An 18,416-nucleotide genomic window follows, 5' to 3' on the forward strand; every position below is an offset into this window, starting at 1 on the left:
TCGCCAAATTACTGACGACCGACCCCCCACCCCTTCCCCCCTCACCTAAAGAGAGGAGAAGGGGGTGGTGAGATAAATGAAGTGTGTTTGTGTGTGTGTGTGTGTGTGTAGCGGGGCGTCCTTCTCATCTCATTTACCAGCTTAGACAAGATCTCTCTGTCAGATAGACACACACACACACACACACTCACCCGCCGAAGTCAGCCCTCTGAAATATTTACTAGCCTCATGTGGGGAAATCTCTGAGGATTATCCCCAATAACCTGTTTAACTTAATCCTTATCTCACACACATGAATAATAAATCTCTCCCCCACTCTCCGTCTCTCTCTCTCTCTCTGAGAAGGGGCTGAGAAGTAACGCCTCTCTCACCTTACTCTCCATCACCCTCCCTCTCCCTCCTTCTCCCTCACACACTCACTCCATCTGCTTCATGAACATGAGCCGGCTGCTTTCTCTGCCTCTCCGAGCGTCTTTGAGCTGTTTTGACATATGTGGTGCTCCCTCTCTGGTTCTCTGCCTCTCTCTCTTTTTCTGTCCCTCCAACAGTCTCCATTTATTTCGACTCCAGGGCAGGAAAAGGAGCGGTAGCAGCAAAGAAGATTGACCACAATAACAGGAAGAGGAAGTGGGGAGTGACCTGTGTGAGAGAGAGAACTGCGGTCAGAAACTGTGGTTCAATACTTTTGGCCGCTGAGAAAACCACATCAGAGACAAGAGGAAGAAAAGAGAACCTGTTGGATTCTCACCTGAGGAAAAAACGTCGACAACCTGAGGAGGGAAAACAGGGCGATAAAGACATTTTGGGGTGAAAAACTTTACAGAGGAAGAGACAACTGAAATTTCCACAACAACAAATGGAACAATAAGTGGAAATAAACTCTCAAAGAGTTTTTCTTTGGAAATCCAGCTCCAGGATAAATCCATCATCATATACTTTATTCTTCAGTCCACAGTCTAGAAAAGGATTTGTATTGAAAACCTGGTAAAAAAATCAAGAGAGAGAGAGAGAAAGAGAGAGAGAGAGAAATCCCTGCCTGTACAACAACACCTGCTGCTCTCTTTTTACACTGTGGAAACCAGCTCACAGGAGAAGAGAGCGCAAGACCGAGGGATAGTTGATTCAGTAGGTGGTTATAATCTCTGTTGAGGAGACAACCACCTACCAGCCACTAATTTCTACCAAAACCTGCCAAATTAGTGAAGAATAACCCTAGTTTGAGTGAGCGAGACAGCACACCTTGAAGGATTTGGGCTTCGTTTTTTTGGACCAAAAAACACAGGTCTGATCCTCGGACTTTCCATTTCTGTGGTAAGTTTTCAGTTTTTATCCTTGGGTTTGGGAAAATGATAAAAGAAAGAAGGATTACGCAAGTGTGAATATGTGTGTGCGAATAGATGGCAAGTGCGTGCGAAACAGAAAGAAACATTCACCTAGAGATTTGAATGTTTTTCCAGCGCAGGGTGTGAATACGTTCATTTCTTTCGGATTGGAAACTAGAAGCCTTTCCAGAAAATGTAACACAGATCCTTTGAAAAACGCTCCAGGCTACTTTCACAGTGACTCCAGGGTGAAACGCTCAGTCAAACTGTCTGATGGTTATAACCCCTTTGAGGACATTCTGTCGACCCCCGTCACTGTTCGCATATGTTATGCCAATGATCTCCGACAGCTCGTTGTAGATTTGAATGCTGTAATTGAGCGCTGTTTCTCCCCCCCCCCCACCTCCCCGAGAGGCTGGATAGTCCTGAAGACAGACGGCTGTGAGTGTTAAGATGATACAGGATGATCTGCGGACAGAGCAGGGGGAAAAAATTAAGAAGGAAACTAAATCCACTAGGTGGTCTTCAGCTGTTCATTTTGAGGAATTCCTTAGAGAGAGAGACAAGAAAAAAAAAATCCTCACAAACTGTCAAGTTCACGTCAAGTTGGTGTGACTGTAAAGTATTGATGAGAGCATTTATTCATTTCCAGAGTAGCAAAGATCTTGTCAGTTGAGGGGTGTCATTTTGTGAGCTGATGATTTCTCCCACATTTTGAGATGAGGCTCTTCATTCCTTAACAGTTTATGCTACATGAATAGGTAGACAAAATGACACTTTACAAGCTGATCTCCATACAAACACTCATTTTTTGAAGCTGTTTTTGTTGAGAGCAGGTTTAAGAGGTTTTCTAGATCATTTCTGAGGCTGTTCTTTGTGGTGTAGTTGTCCTGAATTCCATTACAACGCTAAGTGTTTCTGTTATTCTGTCTACTCCGTGTACTGTGTGGGAATTGTTACTTGGCAGCGAGCGGTGGATTTTCTTTGTGGGCCTGGATCCATGGCCCCGAGCGACAGAGGTGATTTGATTTGGTTGTTACGGCGAAAGCCGTTGATGCAACTAAACCCAGTGGTCTAATTCCTGGAGAGGGAACTATCAGGGAAAATCCTTTGGGTGCCATCTGGGAGACTTCACCCTACCACACACACACACACATACACAATTGTGCACACACACACATGCACACACACAAGATTCATGATTAGAGCCATTCATTCATTCAGATATATGTCAGAGTGGTTGACAAGCTGTCCAGCTGTGGCGATGTTAGCTCAGCTGCAAGTCACTGATTACTACTGAAAGACCCAGTTAGGATTTTATTTTCAGTGACTGACCTGTGCTCTACATTTTACATAATAAACCATATTTTACCTTGTATTTGAACAACCTTTAATTCTCTATTGCAGTGTTTTAAAATCAATTCCAAGGAATGGATCGATAGTGATATTCAGTCGTCCAGAGAGTTTTTCTGTATATTCAACAACATGAAAAATGTGTATGCATCAAAAAATAATCAAGGTTTGTAGGAAAACAAAAGGACAAATATATTTTTTTAAATTATAGGAAATCTATTGATGCACCTGAAGGCTGCCCTAAGTGGTGCACAGCTGTCAAATGGTACAAACTGGCCTGATTGGACCGATTTAAACATGTATTTATTAGTGAGAGCAAATCAACTCCACCTGCAGTAGTGATGTTTCTGGTTGAAAACGGAGGCTTTTTAAGGAAGTCATCAGCAATATATTTATTTTAATAATATGTACATATATCATATGATCATTCACAGCATGTTTAATATGAACAGGAAATCTCAGTCCCCATAATTAGGCTCTGTTACCATTTCCACTATTGGAGGTGGTGTAGTTGGAGGTTTCGCCTTCAGCTAAGACCGAATCTGACAGCTGAGCCGAAACCAATGTGCATAACACGCTAGGCTCTAAATTATTTTCAGATTACTGTTGGTCATTACTGTCAGTTTTAAAGTTGGCCGACATCATTCATAATCTGTTCGCTGTGATCAGATTTGATTTGTCTGATTGTGAAAGAAAATAGAATTAACTAGCGAATGCGTGAACACCAATCAGAGCATGAATACACCCTGTGACATGACAAGGGTGTCAGTGAGGACACAGTGTGTGTGTGTGTGTGTGTGCATGTGTGTGAGGGAGTTATAGTGGTTCCTAGTGTGACTTGCTGGCAGACAGATTGTTGGAAGCTGCTCTGTGATTAAACCTGTTTTAATCTCAACAACAGACAACAGACTATTCACAAGTCAAATGTCACAGATATGAAGCTCTGAAACGGCCCATCCTCACAAGAAAAACATCAGTATAGGTCAAAAATTCAGCCGGCAAAAATGACCTACAGTTATGTTTTAGCCATATAATGACCAAAGTAATTATGACCCAGAGAAGTGACGCAGTTCAGATGGTGACAAATGTCCATACTCGGAGGTGGCGGGTTGGGTGGATGGATAGATTGATACATGGATGGCAAAAAGTGGACTTAGCTGTAGGAGACCGCCGTTCGCTTCTGGTTTCCAACCGCGAGTCGGGATAGTTTTTTAAAAACTGTAACTACGATTGTCGCTGTGTTTACTGTTGCCATGATGACAAAGGTTGCCTAACTTTAAGGACGTAGTTACTTTAACCCACACCCTGTTTCAAGTTATCATTTTAACCCAAACCACGATCTTTCCCAACTCTAACCAAGTAGTTTTTGGTTTTTGGTCTAAGCAGACCATAACCACAGCATTGTCGCACCATAAAACATCATTATTTTTTTACAGTGATTTGTAACGGTTTTGGAAAACACCAATAGAGGTGACATATTAGAAAACGCTCCTATAGGTCGTTCTAGAGTGCTGATACAATCGACCCATGTAGCCGTTTAATTATGAGGACGTGTTGCTTTGAAAGTGCTGCCTGTGCCTTTTTTTTTCAACAAAGGCCTGATGTGTTCATAATAAATAACTGATGAACATGAAAAACATCATCATGGTCTTGATGTTCTTAAAGCCTAAAGCCTAAAAAATGTCAAAATTGACCTCAGGATGGATCTACAGACCAGATAATGGAATAACCAAACGTAAACAGGTTCTTCCTCTGAGGAGTCACTGCAGTCAGTCTGTTACATTATGCAGAAGACTTACTTTTGTACAAGTGTAAATTTTGATATTAGGATACACAGAAAAAGTCGTGTGACCATCAAAGTCAACAGTGTTCATCCTCTGGGGACAACGGATATCCTTAAAACAAGTTCATGGCAATCTAACCCGTAGATATCATGTGTACAAAGAGCTGAAGGAAAAGCTTACAGAGTGTCCAAAATAGAAAGTGTTGATCTTCTAGGGAGCGTGAAAGTGCTCAACATCTTTCATGGTGATCTGCCCACTAGATTTTCATGTGTGCTACGTAGCACAACAAGCTAATGAAGCACTGTAAACACAACACTGCATTCCTGCACATGTTCAATGGCGTCTGCCTTACACAGAACTACTCTCTGGAGACTGAAAATGTGATCACTGTTATTAGTCTTTGGAGCCGTTTCTAAACAAACTAACGTACCAAAACTCTTCGGGGTGAATAAACATGTCACCCAGTGCTGCGGTGTGGCTCACTGACGTGTTTTTAAGTTTAGTTTGTGGACAACATCAGAGGTCTACAGCACAGAGGAACAAGATATATCAGACTTTGGATACACACACAATACTTGTAAGTAGGATGAGTTAATTGTTGGTTTGGCTCTGCACACGAGATTTGTTGACCATAACAAAAATATTGATCCTTTAACATGCTGTTAGAGGTAAGTTTTGAGGAGTCACTGAAATCTTTAGGAATCATCTTCAGGGGAAATGCAGGACACGCAACATGAAAGCAATCCGGCAAGTTATTGTAGAGATATTTTGGTCTGGAAGTGTTCAGACTCACTCATAATCAAACTAAATTACAATTTTGTTTCACCTTATTATTGTTTGCCTTTCTGATGTAAACTGTTTTCTATTTTGAATGAGTTGTTATTTTGCTGTAATCAGTCACAAGTGAGTGATGTATCCATCCCACGGATGTTATTTTCAGCTGTGGTAGGTGTTGCTTGAAGCAGTTAAGCAATTAAAGATTTTCAATATATGCTGGTTTTTAAAGAGTTGCTATTTCAGAGTCAATTTACAACATTTATTGCTGCAGTTAATCAACATGTCACCATTTTTTTCTGGTTCTTTTGTCCCCATTCGAAACGCTGAACACATAACGCTGATTGGCTCAGTTGTATTTCCAACTGGGGAAACAGTTAATGAGCAAAATAGCAGAGGTATTTGAAACAAGAAACAAATCTGAGATATGGGCAGCAATGAGAAGATCTGGAACCAGACTAGTCTTGTACCCTCAAATTCTTGTTATTTAGGTGTCAGGTGGGAAATGGTCTTCAAATTTCCTGCCAGTTAGCAGATGTCTTTGCGATTCACACTTTTTTTTTAAACATTTAAAAAGAAAATAAAGAAATAAATTTAATATCACAGTTCTTGTGAATGATGCAAACTTGCAGTGGAGAAGTCAAAACAGAATATGTTACTCCTTGTTACTTCAGTTTATGTGTCAAAGACAGAAGAAGAGGTGCCAAACACCAGTGTTCATACAGATAATTATGGACTAAATAGCGATACATCCTTTATCCCACCGAAACTGATTCATACTTCTGTCTTTAAAGCACAGAAGCGACACAACAAGACTTTAGCGTGAACTTCAACGACCTTTTGGCGTCCGCCAGGATTATGAAGTCTTGTTGACTCGTTTCTGCGCTTTAGCCTTTGGTAGACTGAAACTAGGTCAGACCTGTCTGCCAGTCACAAAACATCCCGTAGAATGACAACTGTATCTCTGCGTCTGTCTGTTTCTGCTTCTCCGTCACACTCACACACACTCCCTTGCCTGCAGACAATGTACAGATGTAATTACAGATATTCCTGGATGTTTATTTATTCTCCATACCGCTGAAAAATGCCTTTGATAAATGATGTGGTAAATAACTTTTGTATATCCTAAAGTGAGATTTGTATGCATGACACTTTCAGTTGAGAAGTGAATTAAAAAGTTGATTATCGTAAGACTAACAACTTCCAGCATAAATGAACATGACAGGCATAAACGAAACCTGTTACATACTATCTCCTCCTCAACATACATCATTTACCATGTTCTAAACTGGAGTTAAATTGCGACTATAAAAGTTGTTAAACTACGTTTGTGGGCTCGTTCATTCTCCACACCATCACATGAGGTGCTAAATCTGCTCTCAAGGTGAGGGAGAGAGAGTGACGGGGATGAAAAGGAAGAGAGGTGATGAAAAAAAAGGTGAGAAAAGGAGAAAAAAAAGGGAGGAATGATAGACAGGAGACAGAAATAGACTGTGAAAAACAAGATGCAGTTTTCACCTGGATAGATTCAACAAGAGAGAACGAGAGAAATTGTCAAACGATTGACAGAACGAGCAAGAAATAGGTGGACAGACGGAGAGAGAGAGAGAGAGAGAGAGAGAGAATGAGACAGTAAGAGACGGAGAAACCATAACAATGAGTGAAAGACAGACAGGTGAGGGACGGACAAAGTGAGACAGCACACGAAAGTCCAGAACAATGGACGTCACATAGAAAAGTTATAAACTGAGACATGCAGTCAGCTACAGTTGCTGAATAGCAGGAAGGGTGTGTCCACTTACTAATGATGACCCTTAATTAACAAACCCGGCGGCATTTCCCAGAGGCATTGTTTATGCTTCCTGTTGCTGATAGAAGGGGAGGAGTAAGACGTTGGCCTTTGAAGGAGGAAAGGCTGTTTTTAAAAAATGCCCTTTTAGGGAAAATGCCCCCAATGGATTCGTCATCACAGAAATAATCCAGTCACAGGATATTGTTGTATACTGTACATGAGTAAGATGTCGTAATGGATGGCGAGGAAACGTCTAGTAAATTTCAGGAAAGCTGGGTTCTATTATTTATTCAGTAAAAATAAAATTCATATAGCAAGAGTTTGGTGAAGTTCTTGGTGATGTTATTTTTGTTAGCATGTTTTTATAGATATGATCTCAAACTTTCAATACGCAATGGTACTTCTAATTCCCGAAATCTCATCCCAGCTCACAATGATGATATGAAACTCAATTCAACACAACAAAGAGTTTTATCACCGTATATCTTTCAACTTCCCATTGAATCAGAGCAAACAGCAACAACATGAGAAAACAGAAACAACCAGCCTATGTAGTCCATCCACACACTGCTAAACACTTCATTTTTTTGTTTGGATTCAGTCTCTGATTCACTCGTTTAAGGTATATATCAAATGAATATCTATTACTAAATGTCCTCATGCTCAAATTTAGCCTGTTAAACAGTTTCAGTTAAAGTTACAGTTAAACCTAGAAAGTTTAGGAAACTTTCACCTTGTTTCTCTCAATCTTTCTTCCAATTATGTCAGACAAACATCAATAGTCAGTCATTTAATATGTATTTCATCTAAAGTAATTTAAGAACTCCTATTTGTCAGCTCTAAATGTCTTAGAAAGCTCTATGTGACAACACACATGTACAGCGGAGACCGTGATTACTTTGTTTGTTCAGGACATGTCGAGAGGAAGGATACGGGCTGACGCAAAGCTAAAAGCTAAGCAGGGTGAGGACAAGGACATTGCAGGAAACGTGTTTAGTTTCAAACAGTAGCCCTATCTCAGTGTGAAGCGAATGTGAAAGTTTTAGTGAAGACTGCGACTGACTGTTTGAAGAAACCGAATGCAATCAGTCGCTCTCAACTTCTGTGGTGTGGGCGTACTGACACACCGAACTGAAATGAACTCAACTAAACCAACAGGGGGATGCTAAATAGATACCAAGGAGTGCAGCTGAAGTTGAAGTCTGAACGAGAACAAAGTGTTGAAGTAAGACATTAGTAGTGAATGAGATTAATGTATTTGTCATTAGTGTTAAGTTTTAATTTAGTTGTGATCATTTGCTGTTTCCAATGAGCTTATGCGAACGGATATAGAGCATCCACAATCAGGAAAAAACAGATATTCGCTGCTACACATGTACTATCAGCAACCATTCACGCTCAGAAGTCCATAGAAAATTGCAAAAGATGACGCATTTCTGTTTAATTAATTTAGTACTGAAAGGAAACTAAACAAAGCCTCAAAAAAAACACAAGAGGAAAAATGAAAAACCAAACAAAAGGATGTGAACTAAAGGCCAAAAAACACTGTTGAGTCTTTGTTTTGAGCTGATTTGTGGGGAGCCGTGTGAAGAGGTCAGGGGAGGTCAGCAGAATACGAGATTAGGCCATTAGAGGGAGAAGTCTTTGTGCCAGTATAATCCCCTCATCATAATCTCTCGTTCTCCCTCCCCGCTGCTAATGGCTGGGAGACAATAAGATGCTCTAATCTGTCTACTGGGATGGCACAGGGCTGCGCTGAGATATCTTCTGGAGTACAGAGCACATATAGACTAAAATGTTTTGAAGATTATTTCGCTGGCATTTCTGCTTTATTAGATAGAGCCCAGTGGGGAGAGACAGAGAGACAGACAGGAGAGGGAGAGGCAGTAAGAAGGAACGAGAGGAGAAGCTAAAGTTTTACTAGACTGCTGGTGTTTGTGTGCCTTAAACATTTTGGTTAAATAGTGCTAAGCAACAACTCCTCCAAATGAAATGACCGCAAAGGTGGTTTGTACCTGCACTCCAGGACGACCCATTGGAGCGTAATATGCTGCTTTCTAAAATAGGACCTTAATATGCTGGTCTTACAAATCACTGTTAAAAAATAATCATGTTTTATAGTATGAGTAATGAGTTACTCCCTTCTCTTAGGACAGTTTATTCTGTATTAGTGTACATTCCTCCAAGAAAGTGAATATCACTGGTGTATGATGTAACAGGCACCAGTGATGTTGTAAGAAACTACCCTTTAAATAGTAGGTCATGAGACAGCGTTTGCAGTCAACTGTCTCTAAGTTGGCATATTTTTGGCCTGTCATTCAGTTCAGTTGGAATAAGTTTGCAACTCTACGCAGTATTACAGAGAATACAGTTGTGTAAATGTCTGTTGTGACATTGCTTTGATTTTTAACCATGCTCTAAGAATGTCAGTGTCAGTGGGTTCACCACTTTGGTCCAGACTGAATTATCTCAACAAATATCAGATAGATTGCAAAATTTTGTACAGACATTTCATGGTCCCAAGAGGATAAATCTTACAGATGCTGGTAATCCCCCTGACTTTTCCAGAAGTGTCGTCGTCAGCACAAAATTTCAAATTGTCTAATACTTATGCTCATCTGGTTTGTCTCTCTATTTCTCTGCACAAGCATTCAGATAATAAATAAACAGCACTGCCTTAAAAATGACAAAGGGTCTGTGTTGGTGTGTACTTGTTGCTATAGGAAAAAGTGAGAAGACAGAATACTCTTTGACTAATAAATCCATGAGTTTGAAAGCTTATCTAATGCAGAAACTCCGTTTTTTAATATTCTAAGACAGGATTTCACAACCCGTTTATTACAAATAGTTTCATTCTCCATCTCGATGATCTCAAGGTAAACAATAGAATCGACCAGGAATGTGTGCTCGCACTTATTTGTTTTGGCCAGTGCAGTGCTATCTGTTGCCAGAAGACATTGCATTATGTCACGGCAAACGTTGAGCCATGTTTAACTTTTTTGCCAGACGACTGCGTTTGTTCATTTCGCCAGAGCCCTGCGATGTGCTCGGACCCTTGTTGTGCAAACGCAGCTGTCTCACATGAAACACATGAGGATGCATTTTCTATCACTAACGTCTGTCAGGACACGACTTTAACTCAACGTTATTGTACAAAACTCTTATAATACTGTTTGAATCAACAACTGGTATCGGTCGCAAAGCTCTTACTGGTTTGTACCCACAATTTGATGTGTTGTATTAAAGAGGAAAAAAAGAAATACAAATCAAAAATTCAAAATGTCAAATGGTCCCTTCATGGTAAATGGCATTTCTAATGGCTGATAAAGACAGACATCCTAAGTGGTTTTAATGTCAACTCTTCTCTCTGTCTCTGTCTGGCTGGCTGTCTCTCCCTTTTTATATTTCTCTCACTCTCGCTCTCTCTCATGCTACACCAGTGGGTCAGGACCTAAAATGGGTCACAGGCCTATGTTTAATAGATCCCCATATGACCACAGTAGTGATATGCTTTCAGCCCGGGTCCCATGATAAGAGGTTAAATGTTTCATTTGGGTCCCAGGCTGAAAAGGTTTAAGAGCCCTGGTCCTAAATGATAGCTAGACCTCGAGCTCAGTGGTGAACTGTAAGGGGACAGCGAGTCCTTGGCCTTCACTCTGAGTCTCTCACCCTGGCACAGTGAAGGGGTCTGTCCACAGCTGATAAGTGGTTTTAATGTGATCTCCTCTCTCTTCTTTTCTGCTCCCTCTCTCCTCTCTCATTTCCTCTCCCTTCATATTCGTCTCTGCCTTCTCACATCTTATTCCTGTCTTCCTTCTTTTCACCCTTATTCATTCATCCACCCACCCTTCTCACCCCCCCTCTTGTCTCCATCCCCCCCCTCCCTCTCCCATCCTAGATGATGGCTTGGCTTCAGATGTGGACTACAGGGCTTATGGCCATCATGGCCTTGTCCGACTCTCTCGGCATCTCTGAAGACTCAGGCCTCCCTGTGGTGGATGACGAGAGGCGAGGACCCGCTGAGATTGTGAGGAAGGAGTCCCATCCCGTCCTGTTCAGGCAGAAGAGAGAGTGGATCTGGAACTCTCTCTATGTGGAAGAGGAGAAACCTGCACCCATCCCCTACAAGATAGGACAGGTAAGTTAACAAAAGCAGTTAGGACTCTCTGTCCGAAGCATCCAACTAAAACAATCCCACAAGGCTTAGGTTTCTGGATTTAACTCTCTTTGCCATGGCTGTCTGAAGGGAAGGGGAAATGTGTATTTCTGTCATTTCCATTCAGTTTGATGCTGCACCACGCCAGGAATCTGGGGCATTAACTTGTTGCTAACCAGCCCTTTGATGAATATCTAAGCAATTCTGCCAGAATACTCAATTTTCCCAGAGCTTATTTATTCGCTGGAAGGTTGTTGATTCCTCACTCCTCGCTATAAGACCCTTTTGTTTTCATTTACAGCTGAAGTCAAGTCAGAGAGTGGAGGTGAAGAGGTTTGAAATAAAAGGCGAAGGAGCAGACGGCATCTTCACAGTGGATCACAAAGGAGACCTGTTTGTCAGCAGATCTCTGGACAGAGAAGAGAAGAGCGCATACCATTTGACTGCCCGGATGTACGATGGGAACAACAAGGTGATCGAGGACTCTGGAGACTTTGTCGTCCAGGTGACAGATATCAATGACAACTCCCCCGTTTTCCCCAGAACGTACAATGGATCCATTATGGAGAGGTCCACGATAGGTAAGTATGGTTACTTTTGAAATAATTATTTGAAAAATACCTATTTGAAACATTGCCCACAGGTTTTGTTTTTCAATATGTGACGGAATACGAAGATGAGAGTCAAATCAAGTTTATTTGTTTATCCCTATATGGGCTTTACAGGCCCACGACATCAATGGTTCCCAACCCAGCCCAAGCTCAATGAGGAGACAAGGAAAAAAAAGAAAGAAAAACTTGTGCAAAGACCATAAATTAAGAAAATTCTTGCAGGACAATATTTCTATTACTGCAAGGACATATTTGACATTTTCTATCCAGTAATTATTTAGATTAAAAATAAATTGGACTGTGAAAAGTCTGTGAAAATATGAATCATACTGTCAGCACCTGTCACAATCATTAGCACATCCTTCTGTGAAAAAAGGCACATTGGTCACTTAAATAGCACACATCTTACACATAATCATAATGCATCAATCAGTTAAACAGCCGTGTTACTTAATGCAAGAAAAGTTTTGTTGTATTCAGAATCGACCTCTTGGACATTTCTGCGAAAACACTGATGTCTTACTGATGATGTTAATTATTTTTTTACACTTATCTTCTTCACCTAGGAACTAAAGTAGTCGAGGTAAGAGCAACCGATGCTGATGACCCCACCACTGCTAACGGAGAGCTCAGGTACACCTTGACCCCAAACGGAGACGTTTCTGCGTTCCAAATCGACACCGTTACAGGTAGACGTCCAACGAGACTGTTACCCTGCAGCATGTTACCATTTTCTCCCTTAATTTAGGAGAGCTGTAGATGCACAGCCTATTTTTACTTGAATGTGAGTCAGAGCTGACCTCAAAGATAACACCTTCCCTTCTCTGTCTGTCTGTCCCTCTCACCGTCTGTCTGTAGGTGTGATCAGCTGCAAGATAAGCACTCTGGATCGGGAAACCAAGAGTCAGTATGTGTTGGTGGTTCAGGCTCAGGACATGAGAGGAATGGCTTCTGGCAGCACAGCCACCACCTCTGTCACCATCACCATCACAGACACCAACGACAACATAGCTTCTTTCACCCGAGGTAAGGAACAGAGAGTAATATGCAAAACTTTAGTAATGACTAACACATATTTTCAGAAGAAACTGTATAAATATATGTACATTTTGGACAAATTGCAATGATAACTTGATCTATTAAATATTCACGATACATGTGATGTTTGTTTTTTTGTCCGCAGGGACGTATGAACTGCAGGTTCCAGAGAACCACAAGTTGAATGAGAAGATCGGCACTCTGGAGTTGGAGGATAGAGATCAGATTCAAAACAAAGAACCCATCTTCACTATTCCTGATGAACATAAAAAAATGTTTAACATTGATCTCAGCCCCAACAAGGACGGCAACCTCATGCTCAAACAGGTAAGAGGCTGAACAGACAAACATTTTTTGAAGTTATTCCTATTTATGAAGGTATTCCTTTTTTTGGTTCCTCGTGTTATTTTTTATGCAGGAACATTGACTCGTTTGTTTTTTATTTGGCACACATAAGTGAATTTGTGATGCGGAGCTTGTAAATCCAACATTTTGAATGTTGCTTTTGGTAGTGTTTAATGTTTCAGGCCCAATAACTGATGGGCACAATAAGCTATGGTTTGATGTTCATGTCACATTTTATGTATTTAAGTGATGCTCTTATTCAGACCGGTTTGAGACAAGCACAAAAATAGAGTAAGCTTAAAATCCAGCATCACCAGCATTACAAACATCCAAAGAGTAAAAAGCCTAAAGATCCGGGCCGCAGTACTCCGACAGGATTTTCAGGACTTCAAGAAGGCTCATGTATTGACATTTTCAGAAGCATTATTTGGCTTTAATGTCTTAGTTGCACATGGTGGCACTTCATGGCTGTGGATTACATCAGATAATGAAAAATTGCAATGTCAAATGTGAGATTTTTTTTGCAGGATGACAATAACGTATAACATGGAATTTCAAATCCAAAAGTCCTGGCTTCCTTCTGGTTAGGAGAGATATTTATGCTTGCAGAAATTCTAGCAGGTTTACTCCACTGAATTGTGCTCTTCTGATAAAGTATTTAGGACATCAGAGAGCTGAAAATGTATTCAAATGAAATGAGCCCTGTAATAGCTTGTACCCACGCTGGCCTGGAATCGAATCACACCACAATCTTCTGTCTGCTCAACTCGCCCCTCAGCTCTGTAGCCCCTCTCATCTTTCTCAACGGCTCTGTTTACATGTACAGAGTAAGCCGGCTATCGGTCACACTGTGGTTAAGGTCTTATTCTTGTTAAGCTGTTTACACATGCCTTTGATACCCTGCGACTGAGTATCCCTGTTACCATGAATAATCCAGTTAACAGAATATTCCTCTTTACCTGTGGTGTCCCATCCACAGATAAAACAGTCCACCAGAAAAAAAAAAAAAAAAAAACATTTTAGTGAACAGTAGGCTGCTTCTAATACAGGGGGGGAAATGATAATCCAGGTAGAAATGTGACAGTAAGCACTGCTTACTACCATATATTTGTTGACATGAAAGTGTAAACGTAACACTATGTCAGATGATGAAAAAGTGAAGGGAATTATATGCAGTTTTTCCATGCTAACATGTTTTAAACGTGGAGGAAAGACAGAGCATTTTACGGTGTTTCTTAGACTCAGAGTATGAGCTTAACCAGGTTGTTTCGGCTGAGTTGCGACATTTAGAGCCTTTTTACACCTGACATCGACAGCTGCGCTCAGTGAACAGACGCAGGTGTGAATGTACCGAGGATTCACTGAAGATAAGAGAAGCAATTTGAACACATAAAATATAAAGTGCAAATGCAGTAACGTCCCAGGTCTAAAAACAGGAGCAAGATATGTGAAAAAATGTAGACTTTTGAGGATTTATCCAGTTGTGGAACACATTAAATTCATTGATGGGGAACAAGCAGCATAAGATGTTAATCAATGACATAGTTAGGTCAGAAACATTATATTAATGAGGGAAAGTTATGCTGAGTGAGTGTGCAGTATTTTAGTGAAAGGGCAGAGAAACTTTGGATGTCAGTGTGTACTGAAGACGCATTTTAATAACGGGTATAAATATATCCCCGGCTTCATCAGACCCGGACAGCATGAATATGAGGTGCATGTTAATGAGAGGTAGAAATGAGACGTTCAGGTTAGTTGTGCAATCGGGTTTCAGACCCTTTGAAAAAAAAAAACAAATATCGGAAAAATCCAGGTTGAAATATTGTAACTTACAACTGAACACACTGATTTGTTTTGTGTAATTAATGAAACAATGTTCAGTCTTTGTGGTTCTCAGTCCTTTTGATGAATGTTTGTAGTCTCTCTGTCAAAAATCACCACGGCGACAAAATTATCTGAGCATGTAAACGGTTGAGAGGAATGAAAAGGTAACCTATGCTCAATATTAAATCAAATCCTGATCTAACCAGCTCTGATTTTAACTCTTTGTGGTCAGAAAAGAAAACTGAAACTGAAAAAAATTCATGTTTGTACAAATTTTGAAGATAAAGAGTTACTAAGCCTTACGGTGTGCAGAAACCATTTCTGAAATTTTGACTTTTTGTGGACATTCATACATCTCTTCCTGGATCCTCAGGCTCTGGACTATGAGACAATGGACAGCTACACCTTCACGGTCAAAGTGAGAGAAAACCTGCGATTTCCTGCTGACAACGCGGCCAGCGCTGTCACCACAGCCCAGGTAAATATCAGATAGTACTTCTGTAGTCTTGAAGCCTTCCTCCAGACATTATCACACTGCTTTTCTTTTTTTTTTTTTTTTAATGAAATGGGAAAGAAGAGGATGTACTGTACCACAGGCGCAATCAAAATCATTGTTGAGTTCAGCTGATTATCAGATAGTCTCCTTCAATGGTCAGGAAACAGTGTTACTCATAATCTTTACCCGCTAAGATTACTCAGTAAGGTCCAAATTGGCATCTTACACAAGCAAACTACACTGAAAACCTTTGGAAACTGGAGTGCAGATGAATCTCATTTACTCTCCTTAAATACTGTGTATTCTTGAGCAGACCCGCAGAGTCCCAACTCCCAACTGCTCAGTCATCACTTACCAGATGACCTTCAGTAGGCAGCTCTCAGTTATTATATTGTGTAACAGGATGAGCCTAAAGCATGACACTGTAGAAAAAAAAAAGGAGGAAGAAGTTCAGTACAACAAATGTAGCTCATTTAAATCTTAAATATTGACAAAATAACAAGTGAATTCATTTAAATTTACAGGTAATCATCAAGGTGTTGGACGTAGACGAGCCGCCGGTGTTCTCCCAGCCCATCTACACTTTCAATGTGGTGGAAGAAAGGCTTGTGAACAACATAGGGACAATCACAGCCAGAGATCCTGACAAAGCCAACAAGAGCATACGGTATGATGCCGTGCACGCTTCTTAAAAACAGCAAATACTGTTATTAATCTGTCAAAACTGCTGTTACAATGATCTGCTGCTCTCTTGGTTTAGGTATTCCATCTTAGACAAGGACTGTCCGATCACTATCAACCCGCTCACAGGTCAGCTGTCAACCCTGAGGACGCTAGACAGAGAGCTGGAGGCCACACACATGTTTCAAGTTAAGGCACAGGAGGAGCCAAGCGGTACGTCACGCGCACACACATAGACTGCATTATTAATTCTGCTTCCTTTAAAAACAATAGATCCTCACATAAAAAAATGAAAACCATGTGTGTTCCTTGACGACGATAATGTGCATACAGGGAGAGAGAGTTAGAAAGGCCAAAAAAGACAGTGTGTTCTCTTGTTGTTCACTGATCAGCTCTTCTGGATTTAGTGAGGAGAAGGAGTGCAACACATTAACGGGGTATTTTTTATAGATTTAACACATTGCCGCAACACCTGGTCGACCCACACAGGAAGGAGAGAGTAAGCAGGAAAATCACATTAGAGTGTCTCTTTGTTCACTTGCAGCTTCGAAACCAAACTCTATATTTTTAGACCAGCAATGAATGAAATTCAAAGATCTATTTTAGTGGTTTGTCACGATGTTTAAGGAACACAATGGTCCCTTGAGCTTGACAAGGTCTTCGATATAGAGTACATGTACTGTACTAAAGATAGTTTCGAAATCTCAGTACAAGAGACATTAAAGAGACCCACATGTTTATCAAAAGAGGAAATGTCAAAAAAAAAACATCACTGATGTAAAATAAATGTAAAAGCTGCTTGTGACAAAAAAAACACAGCTCACAAATAGAAATCCTTTGTCAATTGACCTTAATCAGTTCCATTAAGACACAGCTGATCGGCTTCATGGATAATCACTGTCAGATCAAGATCAAGACAGAAGTGAAGATAACATATTAAGTCATCACAAATGCTGCAAAAAAACATAGAAACTTAAGAATTAGGAGGCTTTATAAAAAAGATAAACTGACAATGTTTTGAGCAAAAAGAAATTGAGAAAATTGAGTGACCAGCATAAGAAAAATTCAAATAAATGTAAGATTTCAAGTGTAATTTGCTCTCCTGTTGGCACACTTGTGTTTGTGTTTAAAAAGGATGATTTGTCTTGCCTTCATATTAAGTTCAATAAGATGAAATTACAGAGTTACAGGTCAAATCCCTGCAGGCAACTCCCTGAGACATGATGTTCACTTCTTTTTAGAAGCCTTGTGCAAACATTTCTCATTATATTTGCTACATCAAACTGCAATGTTGACTGTTTCCATTGTCAGCACACTGTGAGATAGCTAAGATGTGATGAGCCAGTGCTACCATTGTAATTGTAAAATTTTAAGCCCCGCAACAAACATCCACCATTACAATAGACTGAAAATAATCATGTGCTGTTGTCTCTTCTCCTTTAGGTTTGGAGTCATTTGTCAAAGTTAACATTATAGTTCAGGACATCAATGACAACAAGCCTGAACTGTCTGTGGATGAGATCTTTTTATGTGAGAGCGACAATGCTGGAACGGTAAGAGACTGTTAGTTACAGTATTTTCTATAGGTTATCAGTTGATTTGGATGTTTTTTTGTATATTTTATTTATTGCATCTCTCAAGACTCTTTATCAGCCCTGCATCATCTGAAACTCAGTAGATTAGTAATATAATAATAGTCTTTCCAAATAAATGTGGCATTATGTTTTTCAAAAAATGGACCAGCACTAATGTCTTTGTCACAACAAGAGACCAGGATGGCAGTTGGGTAATTGGATGTAGAATACAATGTAAATTAGGTAAATTATGAATTGAAATGATGTAGAATGACCAAAAAAATGGTAAATTGACTTTGTTTACCGTATACTGTATACAACTGTGACTTTATCCTGGCAATAGTAGGATGTTAAGAATAGATTTACTACATACATTTAGGACTTCAGTGGATATGAAGTAAGTTTGTATACCGGATGAACATATGTCAGTTTCATTGTTTGTTTGTCTTAAATCTGCAGGTGATTGGGACTTTGAGAGCCACAGATAAAGACGACCAGCCAGCTTCCTTCAGTTTCAGCCTGGCCAATCCGAGCTCCAACTTCTCCATCAAGGACAATGGCAGTAAGTCTTTGTGTGCTCTGAGTATATATTTACTCTTCTTTTCTTGCTTGTTGCTCTAAATGGTGCTTGAAGGAAGCACTGGCCTCAGCACTTGTTGCTATGCA

The 18,416-nt window shown here is 40.3% G+C and overlaps 1 protein-coding gene across 1 annotated transcript in view; it reads left to right on the forward strand.

Annotated features, from left to right (window-relative positions):
- The first annotated feature begins 653 nt into the window (after positions 1 to 653).
- cdh5 (cadherin 5) overlaps positions 654 to 18,416 on the forward strand; it is a 36,694-nt gene continuing 18,931 nt past the window's right edge. The window contains exons 1-11 of the mRNA XM_042433325.1: positions 654 to 1,311; positions 10,924 to 11,163; positions 11,483 to 11,762; positions 12,359 to 12,481; positions 12,651 to 12,818; positions 12,976 to 13,157; positions 15,373 to 15,477; positions 16,020 to 16,162; positions 16,256 to 16,389; positions 17,620 to 17,729; positions 18,210 to 18,312. Coding sequence (XP_042289259.1) covers positions 10,924 to 11,163; positions 11,483 to 11,762; positions 12,359 to 12,481; positions 12,651 to 12,818; positions 12,976 to 13,157; positions 15,373 to 15,477; positions 16,020 to 16,162; positions 16,256 to 16,389; positions 17,620 to 17,729; positions 18,210 to 18,312 — 1,588 coding nt within the window. The 5' untranslated portion in view covers positions 654 to 1,311. The remainder of the gene's footprint in view (positions 1,312 to 10,923; positions 11,164 to 11,482; positions 11,763 to 12,358; positions 12,482 to 12,650; positions 12,819 to 12,975; positions 13,158 to 15,372; positions 15,478 to 16,019; positions 16,163 to 16,255; positions 16,390 to 17,619; positions 17,730 to 18,209; positions 18,313 to 18,416) is intronic.

Source organism: Thunnus maccoyii, chromosome 14 (assembly GCF_910596095.1).
Source record: "Thunnus maccoyii chromosome 14, fThuMac1.1, whole genome shotgun sequence".
In the NCBI taxonomy this organism is placed as follows: domain Eukaryota; kingdom Metazoa; phylum Chordata; class Actinopteri; order Scombriformes; family Scombridae; genus Thunnus; species Thunnus maccoyii.